Below are 19728 nucleotides of genomic sequence, written 5' to 3'. Positions count from 1 at the left end.
GTTTTTTGAACTGGGGGGGACAAAAAACTGGGGGGGACAAAGCTGCCAGCAAACCAACCCCAACCCCGATATGCCTGTCAAACTTGCTGTGGGTTACCATAGCAACCAAGCTCGAGCTCGCAACCTGTGCAGTCTGCGCAGCTCAACCAACCGAATATCAGTCTTTGTTTTGTTTTATGTGAGTTGTTGCAACTATATGTATACACTGCTGTGCACCTCAATAAACCGAATGGTAATTAGTGTTTTGATTTTTCCGTGAGGTTTGCCTTATGCAAAGAAAGACAGCATAGACGTTTTTTCCTCCCTATAAGCGGGGGGGACCGAACGAGGTGAATTTAAATCTGGGTGGGACGAGTCCCCCCCTCTATCTGCGCCCGTGATTATGCGCCATGTTGTTGTAACTTTTTTTGAGAGACCCGCCGCCTACTTCAGCGCAGAATAGTGACGTTTGTGGCTTGTTGATGACGTGTAAGTCGGATGAATGCGACCTGGCGGTTCAGACTGAAGTCGCATATGAAAAGAGCGGATAGGGATCGGAATTAGCACCACATATCCAAACGGCCTGGGTCGGATTTGAAAAAAATCGGATCTGTGTCGTTCATATTGTCAATAAAAGATTGGATACAGGTCACATATGGGCGAAAAGATCGGATTTGAGTCACTTCAGCCTGCAGTGTGAACGTAGCCTTAGGTCGCTTTTCGTTCATACTGAGGATCACATACAAGTCGCATATATTTGTTAATGTGAACGACCTCACAAAAAAATCGGAATTGAGCATTAAGCCTTGCAGTGTAAGTAATCGGGAATCCACCCATTTTTTTCCCAGTGGAAGTTTGAGTAATTATTCCTGCACAATTTCCGAATTGAAAGTCTTTTCTGCTTTTGCAGCGGCCAAAAGACCGTTAAGGTGTCGATAACTGCAGCCGCCGCTCTCCAAACTTCAGCTCGGCTGAACATGCAGGAGTTCTCTCATACGTATGAGCTAAAAAACACTTTCTCCATTTACGCTGACAGAAAGCGAGGTCCTTCCGGTATCATTTCCGAAAGGTAACATGCACGAATGCAAACAGGTCGAGCACCATCAGCCTGATTTCAGATCAGATGCGTCATGCTGTTGCTCAGTGGTCTTTATGCCATGGTACAGAACATGAGAAACAAACACAACCTTGAAGGGCAAAAGAAAGCAAAAAAACCCAAGTGTAAAGTTGAGAGCTGAGGATTTGTTGGTTCGTTTACTAAAACCATGAGGTGCTGCTTTCCAGGCCGAGTCACATGAGACTAAGCTTACCTTCAGGAGGACGAAGAACTCGAAGACCCTCCGAAAAGACGGAGGAAAGAGTCGGGCGTATGTGACTGCCATCTTGAAGAAGAGCGCATGGAAGAGCCGGTCCCGCACATTGATCAGCGGGTTCTGATTGACGTTCGGGTTGCGGAGTCGGTTCGCCGCGCCGTTATTGTTGTTCAGAGGAACGTTGTTGTTGTTCAGGTTGCCCTGATTGTCTGACATTGTTATTCCGGTGGCACAGCTGGAGGAGCAAAACTGCCAGGGTGGGTCATGGGGGAGTAATACAGCTGCGCACACACACACACACTCTCCACCAAACCGCCTGATGTGTCGCTTCACTATGTCGTGACGGTAATTCTCTTCTGTGCTGCTGTGAAGACTCTACCGACTCCTGGTTAAGGCGTCACTGCCAGCCTGTAGTACTGCACGCGTCCCCTGACATGACCTGGGAAAAAGCTCAAGTTTATCATGTCACAGCTTTTTCAGCCGACGTTGCTTCACTAACCAACACAGCACTGTTTGCTAGCTAGCCAAGTTCACCGAGCGCTTATCACCACCCTGCTAACATTGCCCGCTTTTTCTTCACCAGCTACCGTTTGTTTTTTTCTCTAATGCACTGTAGTTAAATAAATAACTCGCAGCCCCAGATATAATCCTGAATAAAGCCTGATATCGAGACCACACACAGTTCAGCTAAGCTAAACTAAGCTAAGCTAAGCTAGCCCCGTAAACTAATGGTTTAGCTGCACGAGCTGCTGTGCCGTGCGGGCTGGTTAGTCGCTATAGCCACCACAGGACCCGGATGTTGTGCCGTTTAACACCAACTCCGTGTAAAAACTCAGCCGCCACCTCCAACATATAAAACTTATTCTTTAAAATAAAACAATCCTTTCCGACGGACACTGCAGCGACTCTCACCCAGCTCCTGTTTACACAAGATTTTCGGCGGACTTGGGAGTGACCGAAAAGAAGGTGGTACACAGACCAGACCAGGTTGAGCTCCAAACTACAGCGCCACCTGTGGCCTGGATGAGTTTATGCAAGATTTTAGTTTAATTTTATATATATATATATATATATATATATATATATATATATATATATATATATTTATTGAGAGGGCGGCATGGTGGTGTAGTGGTTAGCGCTGTCGCCTCACAGCAAGAAGGTCCAGGTTCGAGCCCCGGGGCCGGCGAGGGCCTTTCTGTGTGGAGTTTGCATGTTCTCCCCGTGTCCGCGTGGGTTTCCTCTGGGTGCTCCGGTTTCCCCCACAGTCCAAAGACATGCAGGTTAGGTTAACTGGTGACTCTAAATTGAGCGTAGGTGTGAATGTGAGTGTGAATGGTTGTCTGTGTCTATGTGTCGGCCCTGTGATCACCTGGCGACTTGTCCAGGGTGTACCCCGCCTTTCGCCCGTAGTCAGCTGGGATAGGCTCCAGCTTGCCTGCGACCCTGTAGAACAGGATAAAGCGGCTAGAGATAATGAGATGAGATGAGATATTTATTGAGAACAACAGCAACAAAATACAAATGCAGTTATTAATCCAAACCCTTCTCGGCCTTTTGGCTTTTTGCTCCCGATTAAGGGTCGCCACAACAAATCTTTCATCTCCATTGCTTCCAGTCTTTAGCATCCTTCTCTACCACACCTGTCTGTGAAGATTCTCAGTCATCCAGGTCATGGTAGACTCATCTCATCTCATCTCATGTCATCTCATCTCATTATCTCTCGCCGCTTTATCCTGTTCTACAGGGTCGCAGGCAAGCTGGAGTCTATCCCAGCTGACTACGGGCGAAAGACGGGGTACACCCTGGACAAGTCGCCAGGTCATCACAGGGCTGACACATAGACACAGACAACCATTCACACTCACATTCACACCTACGGTCAATTTAGAGTCACCAGTTAACCTAACCTGCATGTCTTTGGACTGTGGGGGAAACCAGAGCACCCGGAGGAAACCCACGCGGACACGGGGAGAACATGCTAACTCTGCACAGAAAGGCCCTCGCCGGCCACGGGGCTCGAACCCGGACCTTCTTGCTGTGAGGCGACAGTGTTCATGGTAGACTGTGGGTGGTAAAAGAGAGCAACTGGACTTGCTTGAAGGTTCTTGAAGACATTTCACCTCTCATCCGAAAGGCTTCTTCAGTTCTGTCTGACTGGTAGGGAGCATCAGGTATTTATTTTATTGGGGGTCATTAGGACCTTGCAACTAGAGCCCTGCACTCCTTCGCGGGACCCGCCACAAAGCAGTGCGGCGCGGGACAAATTTTGAAAGCTCATTGCGGGCGTGGGCGGGGCCGGAAGTGCACATATGGGGGCGCGGGCGGGGCCGGAAGTGCACATATGGGGGCGCGGGCGGGAGTGCACATATGCGGCGCGGGCGGGAGCGGTGATAAGCTGCAGTCCCGCTAACTAAAAACGTGTTCGAAATAAAATGTATAAATTATTAATTTATGTCTATCATATATAATTTGTGTTGGATATTTTATTTGGCATTAATAAAAACATTTTAAGATACCTAAATTTGCAGAGAGAGTCAGATTGCCAGATTGAGTGAGGAATGGCATCTTAAATTTACCATTGATCACCCTAACGGGAAATCCTTTGAGCACTCTAATGACTCGCCATTCACACCCAGCTAGCAAGAGAACCATGAGTAAGATGATTTACTGCTTGAGTTAGTCTACAACTCTAATCAGAGAGACAGGTTACACAGTGACGGTAGGCTTGACTCAATGCTATCCCAGAAATCCTTCCTGTAATATGCAAATTTGGCTGTCCAATCAGAGGCGGCCAAATTTGCATATTACAGGAAGGATTTCTGGGATAGCATTGAGTCAAGCCTACCGGCACTGTGTAACCTGTCTCTCTGATTAGAGTTGTTCACTCATGGTTCTCTTGCTAGCTCTGCTTTGCAATAAAAAAAAAACAACAACATTGGTACAAAGCAAGCCCATTCACTTTTTTATGCTGATCAGAGAATTACAATGGTTCCGCATGTGACAAAAATGTGCGATTCGCTATTAAATATTTTAATCGCTTGACAGCACTAATTATTATTATTATTATTAGAGACACTACATGCTGAATTCAGAAACAAGGTAAATAATAACGAACGTGAGCTGTAGATATTTATGCTCAAATCCACTCAAAGTAGGGGGCGGGGCACCATCACGCTGTGTCAAGACAAGAACTTTCCTGAGAAATAACGCGAACGTCTGCATCATGCGGGATTTGCGGGCGGGAGCGGGACAAAATATGGCAGACGTGGGCGGGAGCGGGACTGAAAATCATAATTCTTTGTGGGCGCTGGCGGGAGCGGGACTGAAAATCATAATTCTTTGCGGGCGCGGGCGGGAGTGGGACTGCACAATGCGGGCGGGAGCGGGACTGAAAAATCCGACCAGCGCAGACCTCTACTTGCAACACAGGGCTCAGAATATCCCTACAACGATAGAGGGAAAAGAGAAGGAGCAGAATCACATCAAGAAAGCACTTCAGAACTGCGGGTATCCCAACTGGTCTTTCGTCAAGAGCAGAAAAAGGAACGGAACGGACAAGGAGGATAACAGGAACAAACGCAAGAACATTGTCATTCCCTACATTTCTGGTCTATCTGAGAAACTCAGGAGGATCTTCTACAAACACAACATTCCGGTACATTTCAGACCCAGTAACACTCTGAAGCAGAAACTGGTCCACCCAAAGGACAGAATACCCAGACACAAACTGGACAACGTAGTGTACGCCATTCAGTGCAGTGAAGTTGCACGGACTCGAATATTGGGGAGACAAAACAACCGCTTCACAGGTGCATGGCTCAACACAGGAGAGCCAGTTCCTCAGGCCAGGACTCTGCTGTCTACCTTCATCTTAACAACAAAGGACACTCATTTCAGGATTGCAACGTACACATTTTAGCCAGAGAGGATTGTTGGTATGAGCGAGGAGTTAAAGAAGCCATTTTTGTCAACCTGGAACTGCCATCACTGAACAGAGGTGATGGTCTAAGACATCATTTATCAGCCACCTACAATGCAGTCCTTGGCACACTTCCCAGACAACTGAATGCACACCAAAACCCAGCTGTTTTCAGTGACGCACAGGAGGACAGAGAGAATCAGCATTCCATTGATCACCCTAACGAGCAATCCATTGATCATCCAATGACTCTCGAGGCTGTTCACAACCAGCCCCCAGTGACCCACACCAACAGGATGACTCAATGACACCTTAGATGAGCTTTTCATCCATGAGAGGATAAATACCTGATGCTCCCTACCAGTCAGACAGAACTGAAGAAGCCTTTTGGATGAGAGGTGAAACGTCTTCAAGAATCTTCAAGCAAGTCCAGTTGCTCTCTTTTACCACCCACAGTCTACCACACCTGCCACTTTCATGTCCTCTCTCACCACATCCATGTATCTCCTCTTTGGCCCTCATCGTTTTCATGTGCCTGGCAGCTCCATCCTCAACATGCTTTGAATCTCTTCTCAGGATGTGTCCATACCATCTCAGTCTCATCTCTCTTAGCTTACAACCCCGATTCCAAAAAAGTTGGGACAAAGTACAAATTGTAAATAAAAACGGAATGCAATAATTTACAAATCTCGAAAACTGATATTGTATTCACAATAGAACATAGACAACATATCAAATGTCGAAAGTGAGACATTTTGAAATTTCATGCCAAATATTGGCTCATTTGAAATTTCATGACAGCAACACATCTCAAAAAAGTTGGGACAGGGGCAATAAGAGGCTGGAAAAGTTACGTCTGTGGTTCAGTACTGGACTGGTCTTGTTGGTGACCTGAACTGGAGCAGTGTGTGGAACCTCCTTACAAACAAAATAAGGGAGGTGTCTTTCAAACTGATTCATAGATACTATCCTGCCAAGCATGATATGCTTAAGTTTAAGAGAGACATTTGTGTGGCCTGTTCATTGTGTGAGACAGACCCGGAAACAATAATGCAGCTGTTCTGGCAGTGTCCCTTTACCCTCAGATTCTGGACAGAAATAACCCGGTACATTACAGCCAAGCTTGCCTCTGATTTTTCTCTGCGTTGGAAATATGTATTGTTTGGTTTCCATAACAACAAAAGCAAAAAAAAAAAAAACAGAAAGAGTTAATATATAATAAATTTGTTGATCATTTTAGGAAAATACCATATTCGTAAAGCCAAGTTTAGTCATTTTCGTTTATAGCCTTCGAAAAGGAAACTGAACAGTAGATCAAAATCATCTCTGATTCTAAAAACAAGAAAGCTGCGAAAACTTTTCAATTGTGCTCATTATTTAATGTCTTTATTTGAAAACTGCCCCTGGCTATTGGTTTGTTGTTTGTCTCATCTCATCTCATTATCTCTAGCCGCTTTATCCTTCTACAGGGTCGCAGGCAAGCTGGAGCCTATCCCAGCTGACTACGGGCGAAAGGCGGGGTACACCCTGGACAAGTCGCCAAATCATCGCAGGGCTGACACATAGAGACAAACAACCATTCACACTCACATTCACACCTACGCTCAATTTAGAGTCACCAGTTAACCTAACCTGCATGTCTTTGGACTGTGGGGGAAACCGGAGCACCCGGAGGAAACCCACGCAGACACAGGGAGAACATGCAAACTCCACACAGAAAGGCCCTCGCCGGCCACGGGGCTCGAACCCGGACCTTCTTGCTGTGAGGCGACAGCGCTAACCACTACACCACCATGCTGCCCGATGATGAGGAGTTTATTTAGTAAAATAATGTACAGAATATAAGTACAGTTCACATTAAAATACATGGATAGCACAATAAAGTGTAACCCGTGATAGGCTGATGACCCGTCCAGGGTGTGCCCTGCCTCTCACCTGATGTCAGCCGGGATTGGCTCCAGCTTACCCGAGACCCATGATGGATAAGCTCTATAGAAAATGAATGTAGAGTGTCTGCCACTTAAGTCCCTGTGAACAGGTGCATTAATATAAACCACAGCAAGAATAATGTCAGAGCTGCTGTTATAGAAAATTAATCAATGTCTTCTGTCCAGGGCGGCACGGTGGTGTAGTGGTTAGCGCTGTCGCCTCACAGCAAGAAGGTCCTGGGTTCGAGCCCTGTGGCCGGCGAGGGCCTTTCTGTGTGGAGTTTGCATGTTCTCCCCGTGTCCGCGTGGGTTTCCTCCGGGTGCTCCGGTTTCCCCCACAGTCCAAAGACATGCAGGTTAGGTTAACTGGTGGCTCTAAATTGACCGTAGGTGTGAATGTGAGTGTGAATGGTTGTCTGTGTCTATGTGTCAGCCCTGTGATGACCTGGCGACTTGTCCAGGGTGTACCCTGCCTTTCGCCCGTAGTCAGCTGGGATAGGCTCCAGCTTGCCTGCGACCCTGTAGAACAGGATAAAGTGCCTATAGATAATGAGATGAGATGAGATTTTAACATAAGCCCTGCACTTGTGTTGAGTACAGTTCCTCCATGGGTGCTGCCTGTTCCATCCATTGATTTAGAACTGCTGAATGAAAAAGTAGAGCAGCCTAATGAACAAAGCCTTGCAGAATGCAGCCAAATACATCTTATATCTAAATATTATGGTTTTATTAAAATATTTACAGATGGGTCAAAAGATCCACAAGATGGGCATTGTGGAATTGGGATATATATTCCCAAATTCAACAAAAAGTATGGATATAGGCTTAGCAACTTTTTGTCAATATATTCTATAGAATTAGCGGGAATAATAACTGCTCTGAGATGGATTGAAGAAGTCAAACCACTAAGATCTGTCATATGTACTGATTCATTGGCAGTGTGAAACAGGAAACTCAATTTTTTGATAATAGAGGCAAGACATGTTTTATTGAATCTTAAGAACCTTGGATTATTAGTTCAGTTTTGTTGGGTTCCAGCCCGTGTTGGGATTAAAGGAAATGAAGTGGCTGACAAAATTGCTAAGAAAATGCTGGAAAAAGAACATAGGAATTAATATTTCAATGGGGAAGGGAGAAGCTAAATCTAAAATAAAAACAGAAGTTCTACTTCTCATCTCATCTCATTATCTCTAGCCGCTTTATCCTTCTACAGGGTCGCAGGCAAGCTGGAGCCTATCCCAGCTGACTACGGGCGAAAGGCGGGGTACACCCTGGACAAGTCGCCAGGTCATCACAGGGCTGACACATAGACACAGACAACCATTCACACTCACATTCACACCTACGGTCAATTTAGAGTCACCAGTTAACCTAACCTGCATGTCTTTGGACTGTGGGGGAAACCGGAGCACCCGGAGGAAACCCACATGGACACGGGGAGAACATGCAAACTCCGCACAGAAAGGCCCTCGTCGGCCACGGGGCTCGAACCCGGACCTTCTTGCTGTGAGGCGACAGCGCTAACCACTACACCACCGTGCCGCCCAGATGTAGTTCATGTTTTATTTAATCGCAATAAATACACAGAACACAGACAGCAATGGAGAGAAAGTGAGACTGATAATGGAATAGAAAACATCCTTAAGGAAGAAGGAATGCAGAGAGACAGGATCAAATCCCTATTTATTTATCTTAATGACACGGGTTTAATCAAAAGGATCTAGGATCCTTTTTATTATTATTTTTAATTTTTTCTTCAACTTCAGGTAGCCATGATAGTCTGCTAAAGGGCCCCATACACGTTCAAAAAAGTCGTCAAAATTTTGTATCAAAATTTTGATATAAAAATTTTGATACAAAGTTTGATCGTGTGTAGGGTGTTTTGATGTCAAAAATTTGATGTCAAAATTTTGAACCCAAATTTTGACATATCAAATCACTTTGATATTTTTTGAAGAGTCGTCAAATTATTGATGCGTGTGTGGGGGGCTTGATGGACAAGCGTTCACTTGGTGGTATAGATGAACGCATCACAGTGTCTTCTTTCAATATCAATGGCTTGACAAGGTCCAATAATTCATTGAAGGATGGGGCATCCATCCTAAGGAAATTACGGAAGTCCTCTGGTTCTTTGAGACGAAGTTCTCTGAGGAGGTTGACGTGACCGTACGTTCGCCGTTTCAAAAACCAGTCTTTCGACCATTTCCGTCGATGCCAAGGCGGTTCATTGTCCAAAGCGAACACAAGTGCTACGGCCACTGCTGTGTCCATGTCAAAGTTTTTGACAATACTGAATTTTTGATAGAAAAAACATTGAATCGTGTGTGGACATTTTACATCAAAATTTTGCATCAAAATTTTGATATCAAAATTTTGCTACAAAATTTTGACGACTTTTTTGAACGTGTATGGGGCCCTTAAGTCCCTTTACACACTCCTGTACAGTAGGTGGCGGTATGCACCAAAGAGACGTAATCCGCCAATAAACCAAAGAAGAAGAAGAATTTACGTTATTTGCGTTGGTTTGTGACACTTTGGATAGAACTACCCCATTAGAAAGAGTATGGGGAATGATTAAAAAAATGAGAGGCAATAGGAGACACTTTGAGTATCCAGTAATGATGGAAGAAGGCAGAGCTATTATAAGTAGTAAGGGCAAGGCAGAAGCCATTGCTAAGGCACTTGTAAAGGTACATAGCTCAGGAAACCTCACTCCCGCTGAGGCAAGGGGAAGAGAAATGACAATAGGAAAATACAGGCATGTTTTAGAAGAGGAAATGGGCGATGAGAATGTTTTAAATACGCTCTTTGATTTGAGTGAATTTAAGAGGGCAATAAAGAAAGTGGGAAGGTCTACCCCTGGAAGAGATGGGATTTGCTATATTATGTTGGAGAAGCTGACAGATAAAGGGAAGGAGGTGGTGCTGGGTTTAATTAATAAGGTATGGGTGGAAGGAGTCATTCCAACTGAATGGAAACAGGCAGTAATAATCCCAATAAGGAAGCCTGGGAAAGATCCAAAGATTCCAACAAACTATAGACCCATAGCACTGACATCGCAGTTGGGTAAAATAATGGAGAGAATGGTGAATGACAGAATGGTCTACTGGTTAGAAACGCAAAATATTCTGCACAGCTACCAGAGTGGATTTAGGCAGGGAAGGGGTACTATGGATCCTATGGTGGCCTTAGAAGATTCAATAAGGAAAGCTCAGGTTAACAAGGAAACAGTGCTGGCAGTGTTTTTTGACGTAGAAAAAGCATATGATATGGTCTGGAGAGAGGGACTTCTAATTAAACTGAGACAGATGGGCATAATGGGTAGAATGTTTCAGTGGGTTAGAGACTTCCTAACAGGTAGAAGAATCATGGTCAAAATTAATGAAGAGCTAAGCAGTGAACATACAGTGGAAAATGGCACACCTCAAGGAAGCATCATCAGTCCGATATTGTTCCTGATCATGATTAATGATGTTTTTAAGGAAGTGCAGGGATCAGTTAATGTTGCTTTGTTTGCAGATGATGGTGCTATGTGGAAAAGGGGGAGAAATGTTGATTTCATTGTCCACAAAATGCAGCAGTCAATTGATAAGGTCCAAAACTGGGCTCTGCAGTGGGGATTTAGAATTTCTATAGATAAAACTAAAACTGTGTTTTTTACCAGAAGAAATATTCCTATGGAGTTGAAGTTGAACTTATTTGGATGTGAGTTAGAAAGAGTTGAGTGTTTTAAATACTTGGGCCTATGGTTTGATAAGAGGTTAACCTGGTCTGCGCATATACAGAGCATGCTAGACAAGTGTAAAAAGGTACTAAATGTAATGCGCTGCCTGTGTGGAGTGGATTGGGGAGCCAAAAGGTCAGCTTTGAGGACTATATATGTCAGCCTTATAAGATCCGTATTTGACTACGGGTGTGTGGCATACAGATCTGCATCTAAGACGCTGTTGAGGAAACTAGATGTCATCCAGCATAAGGCATTAAGATTATGTTGTGGGGCCATGAAATCTACTCCTGTTAATGCTATACAGGTAGAGATGGGGGAAATGCCACTATATATAAGGAGGGACCAGCTGGCCTTGGTCTATTGGGCTAACCTCAGAGGGCAAAGAAATGATCATATTAGTAAGTCTACGTTAATACATTGCCAGGAGAGAGATAAACCAGGTAAAAGCTTTGGGTGGGTGGTTCCACAAAAAGTAGAGGCGTTGGGCTTGCAGGCGCTAGCTCTGTGCCCAGCTGTTTCACATCCAGTTGTGCCGCCATGGTTGTTAAAGAAGCCAGTAATAGATTTAGTACTTCTGGAGTTGAAGAAGAGCGAAGACTTCAGCAAAGATATGGTCGAGTGCCATATTAGTGTACAGTACAAGGACAAACTTAGGGTCTATACTGATGCATCAAAGTCTGCAGGCGGTAAAGTTGGCATTGCATTTGTAGTTCCAGAGCTCAAAATTTGCAAAACAGAAAGGTTAACCAATGATCTTGCAGTATACACAGCAGAACTAGTAGCCATCCTCACTGCATTATCCTGGATAGAGGGATGTAGTCCTAAGGGTGGAGTGCTTATTGCTTCAGATTCTGCTTCTGCGCTGAGGAGTATTCAGAATACTATGTCAGAGTCCAGACAAGACTTAGTGTTGGAAATTGCGCAATTGGTTAGTGGAATTATAAACTCAGGTACAGATGTAACTTTCTTATGGATCCCAGCACATATTGGGATAAGAGGGAATGAGTTGGCAGACATGAACGCCAAAAAAGCATGTGTGACCCCTGAGGTCACCTTAGAAATTGCCTATAGTAAGACTGAGGTAAAGTCACTAATTAAGTCAAAGTCCAGAGAGTTATGGCAGAGTGAGTGGAATGGTGCAGCTACTGGGAGGAAATATTATGCAATTCAAAGGGTGGTAGGTCATGCAAGGCCAACAGCAAGATCCACCAAAGAGGAGGATATTATATCTAGAATGAGGTTTGGGCATTCTGGTCTGAACAGTACTCTATTTCTCTTTAAAAAGCATGAGGATGGAAAGTGTGGTGTATGTGGTTCTATTGAGACTGTGGAGCATGCAATTGAACATTGTGTCAAGTTTGAGCAGGAGAGGCAGCACCTCATCCTTGGATTACAGTCAGAAAGTGTGCCTTTTAATGTAAAAGCAATTTTGCAGAGGAACTCAAGCGAGATGTGCTTTAAGCATTTATTTCACTTTATGGAAGTCACTGGACTGATTAGAAGAATATAATGGATTCTCTCTTTCATTTCTTTCACTCTTTCTTTACTTTTTTCTAATTTTCTTTATTATTATAATAATGATATATATATTAGGGTGGCACGGTGGTGTAGTGGTTAGCGCTGTCGCCTCACAGCAAGAAGGTCCGGGTTTGAGCCCTGGGGCCGGCGAGGGCCTTTCTGTGTGGAGTTTGCATGTTCTCCCCGTGTCCGCGTGGGTTTCCTCCGGGTGCTCCGGTTTCCCCCACAGTCCAAAGACATGCAGGTTAGGTTAACTGGTGACTCTAAATTGACCGTAGGTGTGAATGTGAGTGTGAATGGTTGTCTGTGTCTATGTGTCAGCCCTGTGATGACCTGGCGACTTGTCCAGGGTGTACCCCGCCTTTCACCCGTAGTCAGCTGGGATAGGCTCCAGCTTGCCTGCGACCCTGTAGAAGGATAAAGCGGCTAGAGATAATGAGATGAGATGAGATATATATATTTTTTATTTAATTATTATTTTGTTTATAGTAGAGATAGTTTACACCCAGACTCACACTCCATTTCGGTAGGTGGCGGTAATGCTTCCAAAAAGTTGTTTGCCAACCGCCAATTAAAAGAAGAAGAATTTGCGTTGGTTTGCGAAGTTAACGTACTGTTTAATATGGCAGCATGTGATTTTTGTACGTAGATGTAGACATGAATTACATGTCCGTTCACAGTTGTTGTTGGGTTTTTTTTTTAATAGAAATGGTGACATGATAGTTCAGGATGTTATTTTGTCGGTACTGTCGGCATATTATTAATTAGAAACATATAAATTAGGTATAATTTGGAAAATTGACATTTGGTTCTTATTGGTTTTGTGCGTTTAACTATTTCACGGTTTGTTTTGGCGAGCTAGCAAGCAAGCTAGGAAGCTAAGTGGACAAACAGACAGGCAGATGTGAATGGAATGGGTTTGTGAAGTTATTCCAGTAAGTTTCCATAAGATTACAAGCTAGAAGACTCGTCAGTGGTTTAATGATGGATGTTGTGTATGTGTGCGAGTGGGAGAAGAAAACCAAAAGCAACCACTGTCCATCAATCCCGCTGGTGTGTGCGTGGTCCTGCAGGAACCTCATCGCCTTCACCACCGACCTGAAAAATGAAGATGAAGACAAAGGTGGGATAAACACACACACACACTGTTCACCAGGATCAGACTCTGCTTCGTGATACTCGTGCATACATTCGTCTGTCTAACAGGAGCTCTCACAGTCGGGTTTACCCTAAACACTCATTCAAGAGAGTTAAAGTGCATATCCTGGACCAATTTAGTGTTTTTTTTTTTTTTTTTAAATATATGAAAGTATGTCCCTTTACACACTCATCCAGAAGGGTAATTTTGCACAAGGCCATCTGTCTACAGCAGAAACAAATCAAATGAGTCTGGATATCTCATCTCATCTCATTATCTCTAGCCGCTTTATCCTGCTCTACAGGGTCGCAGGCAAGCTGGAGCCTATCCCAGCTGACTACGGGCGAAAGGCGGGGTACACCCTGGACAAGTCGCCAGGTCATCACAGGGCTGACACATAGACACAGACAACCATTCACACTCACATTCACACCTACGCTCAATTGAGTCACCAGTTAACCTAACCTGCATGTCTTTGGACTGTGGGGGAAACCGGAGCACCCGGAGGAAACCCACGCGGACACGGGGAGAACATGCAAACTCCACACAGAAAGGCCCTCGCCGGCCCCGGGGCTCGAACCCGGACCTTCTTGCTGTGAGGCGACAGCGCTAACCACTACACCACCGTGCCGCCCTACATAAATCATACTTTTTCTAATTACTATTATTATTAGGGCGGCACGGTGGTGTAGTGGTTAGCGCTGTTGCCTCACAGCAAGAAGGTCCTGGGTTCGCGCCCCGGGGCCGGCGAGAGCCTTTCTGTGTGGAGTTTGCATGTTCTCCCCGTGTCCGCGTGGGTTTCCTCCGGGTGCTCCGGTTTCCCCCACAGTCCAAAGACATGCAGGTTAGGTTAACTGGTGACTCTAAATTGAGCGTAGGTGTGAATGTGAGTGTGAATGGTTGTCTGTGTCTATGTGTCAGCCCTGTGATGACCTGGCGACTTGTCCAGGGTGTACCCCGCCTTTCGCCCGTAGTCAGCTGGGATAGGCTCCAGCTTGCCTGCGACCCTGTAGAACAGGATAAAGCGGCTTGAGATAATGAGATGAGATTATTATTATTATTATTATTATTTATTTATTTTTTTTTTTTGTGGTCCGTTTTCCATCAAATCCCGCGCTCTGATTGGCTGGCAAGCGGGTCTGTATCCTACGGTACGGATCCTGGTTACGGACCTCTGGCGACTTGCTCATTCACAACAACAAACATAGTAGCAGTTTTTGTCAACATTTATTTATTTATTTTATAAGATTATCAAAAATCGATCCAAAGACATGCAGGTTAGGTTAACTGGTGACTCTAAATTGAGCGTAGGTGTGAATGTGAGTGTGAATGGTTGTCTGTGTCTATGTGTCAGCCCTGTGATGACCTGGCGACTTGTCCAGGGTGTACCCCGCCTTTCGCCCGTAGTCAGCTGGGATAGGCTCCAGCTTGCCTGCGACCCTGTAGAAGGATAAAGCGGCTAGAGATAATGAGATGAGATGATCAAAAATCATAAATTCTTGCCAGCATTTCTCAGCACAATAGCATTAATTTTACATCATGGATAGCGAAAGCAAGTTTTACTACCCTGAGGAAGAAGAAATAAAAGAAAACATTTCAGGAGAGAGCTGAAAACCTGTAACTTGCTAACGCCGAGCAAAAACATGGCTGAATCCTGAATGACTCCTATTTGTATAAATAGGGGACTACATAGGTGGCAAAATTTGTTTTTTTTTTTTTTTTCCTGCCATGGAAGTGCACTTGTATACCGAGGAGGAAGCCATTTGCATTACAACTGTGAATGAGGATTCAAAATGGTGGCTCGGCTCGGTTTTCCCTTTCAGACATTCTCGTTTTCTGTTAGAATTTGGTAAAGAAAAAAATAAATATTATATTTACCAGCTTAAGTTCGGTCCGTATGGTGAAACACTGTGACCTCGGCCCAGAGGGCCTTGGTTAGTACTTTCAAGACCTCAGTCACAATATTTCATGATACGGACCTCCCAGCTGGTAAATAACATATACCTATTTATATATTTCTTCATTTAGAAGAGTACTGGCTACTGTAGGAGAAAGATTTCATAAGCTACACACATGGAATCAGCTAAGCAGGGTTGTATATGGGTCCGTCTCAGAAACTGGTCTCTCATTTGGGACATTATGGTCAAAATAAATTTTCTAATTTTACTTTTTTTTTGCATTTAACTAACAATGTTTCTTTTGTCATGTTTAATAAGAATAAAGATAGCATCTTGCTTTATCTGGCCTCCACTGTGGAAATTTTTTTTTGATTACAATTCAAATGCTTTTGTAAAATTGATTTCCATATAAAATAACTCCATCATGAAGAATTAAGGCCCCTCCTTCACAGAGGAGTGAAAATATTGAATAAATTTCCTCTTTTTGATTGCTTGGGTTAAAAATGCCAAGTTATGATGACTGAATTGATTATTCACTTAAATATGAATAATATGATGCAGTTTGGGTATTTGATATGGCGAAATAGGACATGATGGAAAAATCAAGAACACACCAGAAAGATGAGAATAACGGCGCTGGTAAAAGAACAGCGACTGTACCGGCTGAAGGTCGCGCGGGTCTCTGCTGCGGCGCACGAGCAACGGGACATCACTACCGCACCAGACGGAGCGCGGGGCGGGGCAAAATGACCGGCCGTAGATTCTATCAAAAGTTCGATCTAAATTGACCATGGCTGCAAAATATTGGCCAAAAATACGCAAACACTACAAAATATGAAAGTAAGATGAAAAAGAAACATTCTATTGCCTTATACTGCAAGACTAAAACAAAATAAAACTGTCAAAATTCACCTTTTCAGCGATAACGTCCGAACAGATCACCCGTGTAACAGACCGCAAATGGAAGCACGATCAACTTCTAACTGCTGGAGTGGAAAATTCCATTCTACACATGCAAATTGTTAATGCGTGTCCTTCCCTGCACACAAATAACACGCTACGGTAAAAAATAGACCACAACTCATTTTATAGCTCAGAAATTCATACAAGACCAGCTACCATCGTAACATATTCTGTAAGAAACATATTCTATACCTAACTTTCAGCTTTCGTTTTAAAAAACAAAATCGCAGATTTATAACAATGTTTATATGGCGTAGTGATTTTAAGTTCCTACTTTTGGTGAGGTCGTGACCTTGACCCTGAGGCTTTCCGTTTAGATCAAAACACACGATCGTATTGGTTTGGGGTCTGCGGAAAATGGAGTTACGGCGGTGATAAAATATTTGGCATGATGTTTTATTACAGTTATGATTATTCTGTGAGCGCAACAATCCTTAGGTGTATAACGTTACAACTTAAAATACAATTAGTGATAACTGTAGACTTTTCAGTGGACTACAGCCTTTTTAAGGGAATGCGATGTAGTCAACCGTTTATCATGTCCCAGATCAAGCCGCCATTTTTTCCACAAATTTGCAGAATTTTTGCCGAATTCTGAATATTCACATCAAAAATGTAGTTTTATCTGTATTATTTCTTTCATTATTTTATTTCAAATTAAAACCAACATCATTCAAAACCGTATAGTTTGACTGTGAGTATATTTAGTGGGGGACCCCCACAGTACCCAGTTTCTGAGACGGACCTATATACATTTAATGTGTTTGACAGGTCCCAAGATCTCAAGCCCTGACACGCACATCCCTTGATGCGTGTGCTGTAAGTGTATTATTGCCCAGCGCTTTCATGTTGTTTACTTTTGTGTCAATAAATAACATTATGTGTGTACCACACAAACACAGGAACACCTAATTTAGAGTATAGTCTCTCTTATTTCTTACCCTGGCAACAGTCGACTTGTGAATTTTTCTCGGCTCTGCTTTGGTCCTCGGCTTCCGGGTGCCTCGCACGAAGCGCTCCCATTTCTCTCTTTGTCCGGTCTTTTGGGAAACGATGAGTACTAATCCCATCAAGACTGGTGTTGCTACACCCTCCTACGATACATCTGTTAACCATTTTAATAATTACGTGATAACGTTGAAGAAATTTGCAGAAAACCACCAGGTCGTTTTCTCATAAACAAACCAGCGCTGACGTAGGATTCAGAGGGAGGCGTCCCGCACGCGACGTCACGAAAATCACTGTTTGCCGGGAAATCCAAATGCCAAGTTTTTTCAGAGGCGGACCAATTCGCCTCAAATGGCTTGATTTCAACTGAATTTTTCTGGTATTGCGCAAGGTAAAAAAATTGCACAAAATGTGACAGATATTTGATAAGTTTAATATAAAATAGGAGACTTACATTGATCTTGCTCCTGAATTTACCTGTGATATGCACTTTAAATAAAAGGTATACCGTAAAACATGCAGATCCTGTTCTCTTTTTGGTTTAGATCTCAGTCATATGATTCATATCATTGATTCTGAGCATCCTTGGGATGTCTACTCCATCAACTCTGGTCATACAGAAGTTATCTCATGCCTTGAATGGGACCAATCAGGTGAGTGCATTAGATTTTCATTGTTAAGTAACAGCAAACATCTGTCTCTCATCCACTGATCAGACGTAACTTTATGACTACTGACAGGTGAAGTGAAGATTTGATTATCTCATTACAGTGGAACCCGTCAAGGGGTGGGAGAGATTTGAAGTCGATGTGCTGGAAGCAGGAAAAAACGGGCAAGTGTAAGGATCTGAGCGACTTTTACAAGGGCTAGATGTCTGGGTCTGAGCACATCTTGTGTGGTGTTCCTGGTATACAGTGGTTCAAAGTCCTTCCACGCCATGTGGCACATAGGGCGGCGCCGATCTCCGTTTCCGTAGCCCTCGGCCTCTCGCCTATCACATAGCTAGGGTTTCAGTGGAGGGCTAGTCCTTTGGTAACCACAAGAGTTTATAAAAATATTATGTATACATGTGTGTGTGTGTGTGTGTATATATACAGAGTCTACCTGTAATGTGCAATTTTTCCGAGCCTCTCAATAAGGCAATTTTTCTATATTTTTTTTCACGGTAGATAATGCAAATAGCCCTCTGTATTAGGGCTGGGCGATAAAATGATACGTATCGCGATAGACGCATACTTGATATCAATAGAAAATGCGTTCGATAGAATGTTTCGATAGAGTGGTTTTTTTTTTTTTCAAGAAACAAGCGTTAGCCAGAGCCCTCTCTGGTTTAGGTCCGCTTTCAATCAACTGTTGTTACGAAGCAAGCTTGGTTGCATGAGCAAAGGCACTCGTCCTCTGGTGCCTAGCAACACACAGGGAGTGACACGCTGATAGCCAATCATGTAACAGTATTGCGTTTGGTTGCGCCATTTCGTTGTCTCGTGGTCGTGTTTATTTTTTTTCCAGAAACAGCGTGGCCAAGAAAAGAAAGATGAGTGCCGGAACGAGCGAGGAAATTGTGGGTAAAGTCAGTAAGGCCAGATGTTACAGATGTAAAGTCTTAAGTCTACCTCAGTTTTACTTTAATTTCTTCTATGTTTACAAAACACTATTTTTATTTTATTAAACCTTCAATGAAAATATACTTGAATAGTTTAAGAATAGTCTAAGTCTACCTCAGTTTCACTCAATTTCTTTTATGTTTATAAAGCACTGCATATTTTTATTTATGTTTTTAAATGTTATTCACCAGAGGGTGAACTTTTTTTGCACTAAACTTGCAGTAAAAAATTAAAAATATGACCGTCCTTCTCACATAGCAGGTTTTGCTATGTTTACATTCAACACTTTGCTCATGTTTTTATAACACTTGAGTTTTTTAATCACTTTATTATTGATAATTGCTCAGTTTTTGTTGTGATCGTAACATTGAACATGCGTGTTGACATTCCTTGCTTATTGGCTGTCAGAGGAAGTTTAAGTTTAAAATAAATGTTTGAATTTAGTATTGTTCCCTCCTGGTCCTTATTTTAAATAGGTCATAAAATGTTTCAATAATTATCGATATCGACCAATATGAAACACTTATATCGTGATACAGATTTCAGCCATATCGCCCAGCCCTACTCTGTATTTAATCCTTCGTTTGTCTAATTTTTATTTGTTTTATTTGTTATCTGTTTGACATTTTCTTGCTACTATTAACATGTGAATTTCCCCGATGTGGGATGAATAAAGTGAATCTAATCTAATCTAATCTTGCAGCGTGCCTTGCCAGATGGCAGTAGGTACCATTTTTATGACCCGACCATGTGTAGAACTCCCGATCGAGAGGCGGACACGCTAACCACT

The 19728-nt window shown here is 43.3% G+C and overlaps 2 protein-coding genes across 3 annotated transcripts in view; one reads left to right on the top strand and one right to left on the bottom strand.

Annotated features, from left to right (window-relative positions):
* Positions 1-2260, bottom strand: part of tmem259 (transmembrane protein 259) — a 58039-nt gene extending 55779 nt beyond the window's left edge. Inside the window, exon 1 of one of the 2 annotated variants that reach the window (XM_060941674.1) lies at positions 1290-2260. In XM_060941674.1, the coding sequence (XP_060797657.1) occupies positions 1290-1508 (219 nt within the window). In that variant the 5' untranslated portion in view covers positions 1509-2260. The remainder of the gene's footprint in view (positions 1-1289) is intronic. The other variant, XM_060941673.1, reaches the window with a different exon arrangement.
* Positions 2261-13025: 10765 nt separating this feature from the next.
* med16 (mediator complex subunit 16) overlaps positions 13026-19728 on the top strand; it is a 53023-nt gene continuing 46320 nt past the window's right edge. The window contains exons 1-2 of the mRNA XM_060941671.1: positions 13026-13510; positions 17880-17987. Coding sequence (XP_060797654.1) covers positions 13369-13510; positions 17880-17987 — 250 coding nt within the window. The 5' untranslated portion in view covers positions 13026-13368. The remainder of the gene's footprint in view (positions 13511-17879; positions 17988-19728) is intronic.

The sequence above is a fragment of the Neoarius graeffei genome, chromosome 15 (assembly GCF_027579695.1).
Source record: "Neoarius graeffei isolate fNeoGra1 chromosome 15, fNeoGra1.pri, whole genome shotgun sequence".
NCBI lineage: Eukaryota > Metazoa > Chordata > Actinopteri > Siluriformes > Ariidae > Neoarius > Neoarius graeffei.
This window is presented reverse-complemented; position numbering and strand designations above follow the sequence as displayed.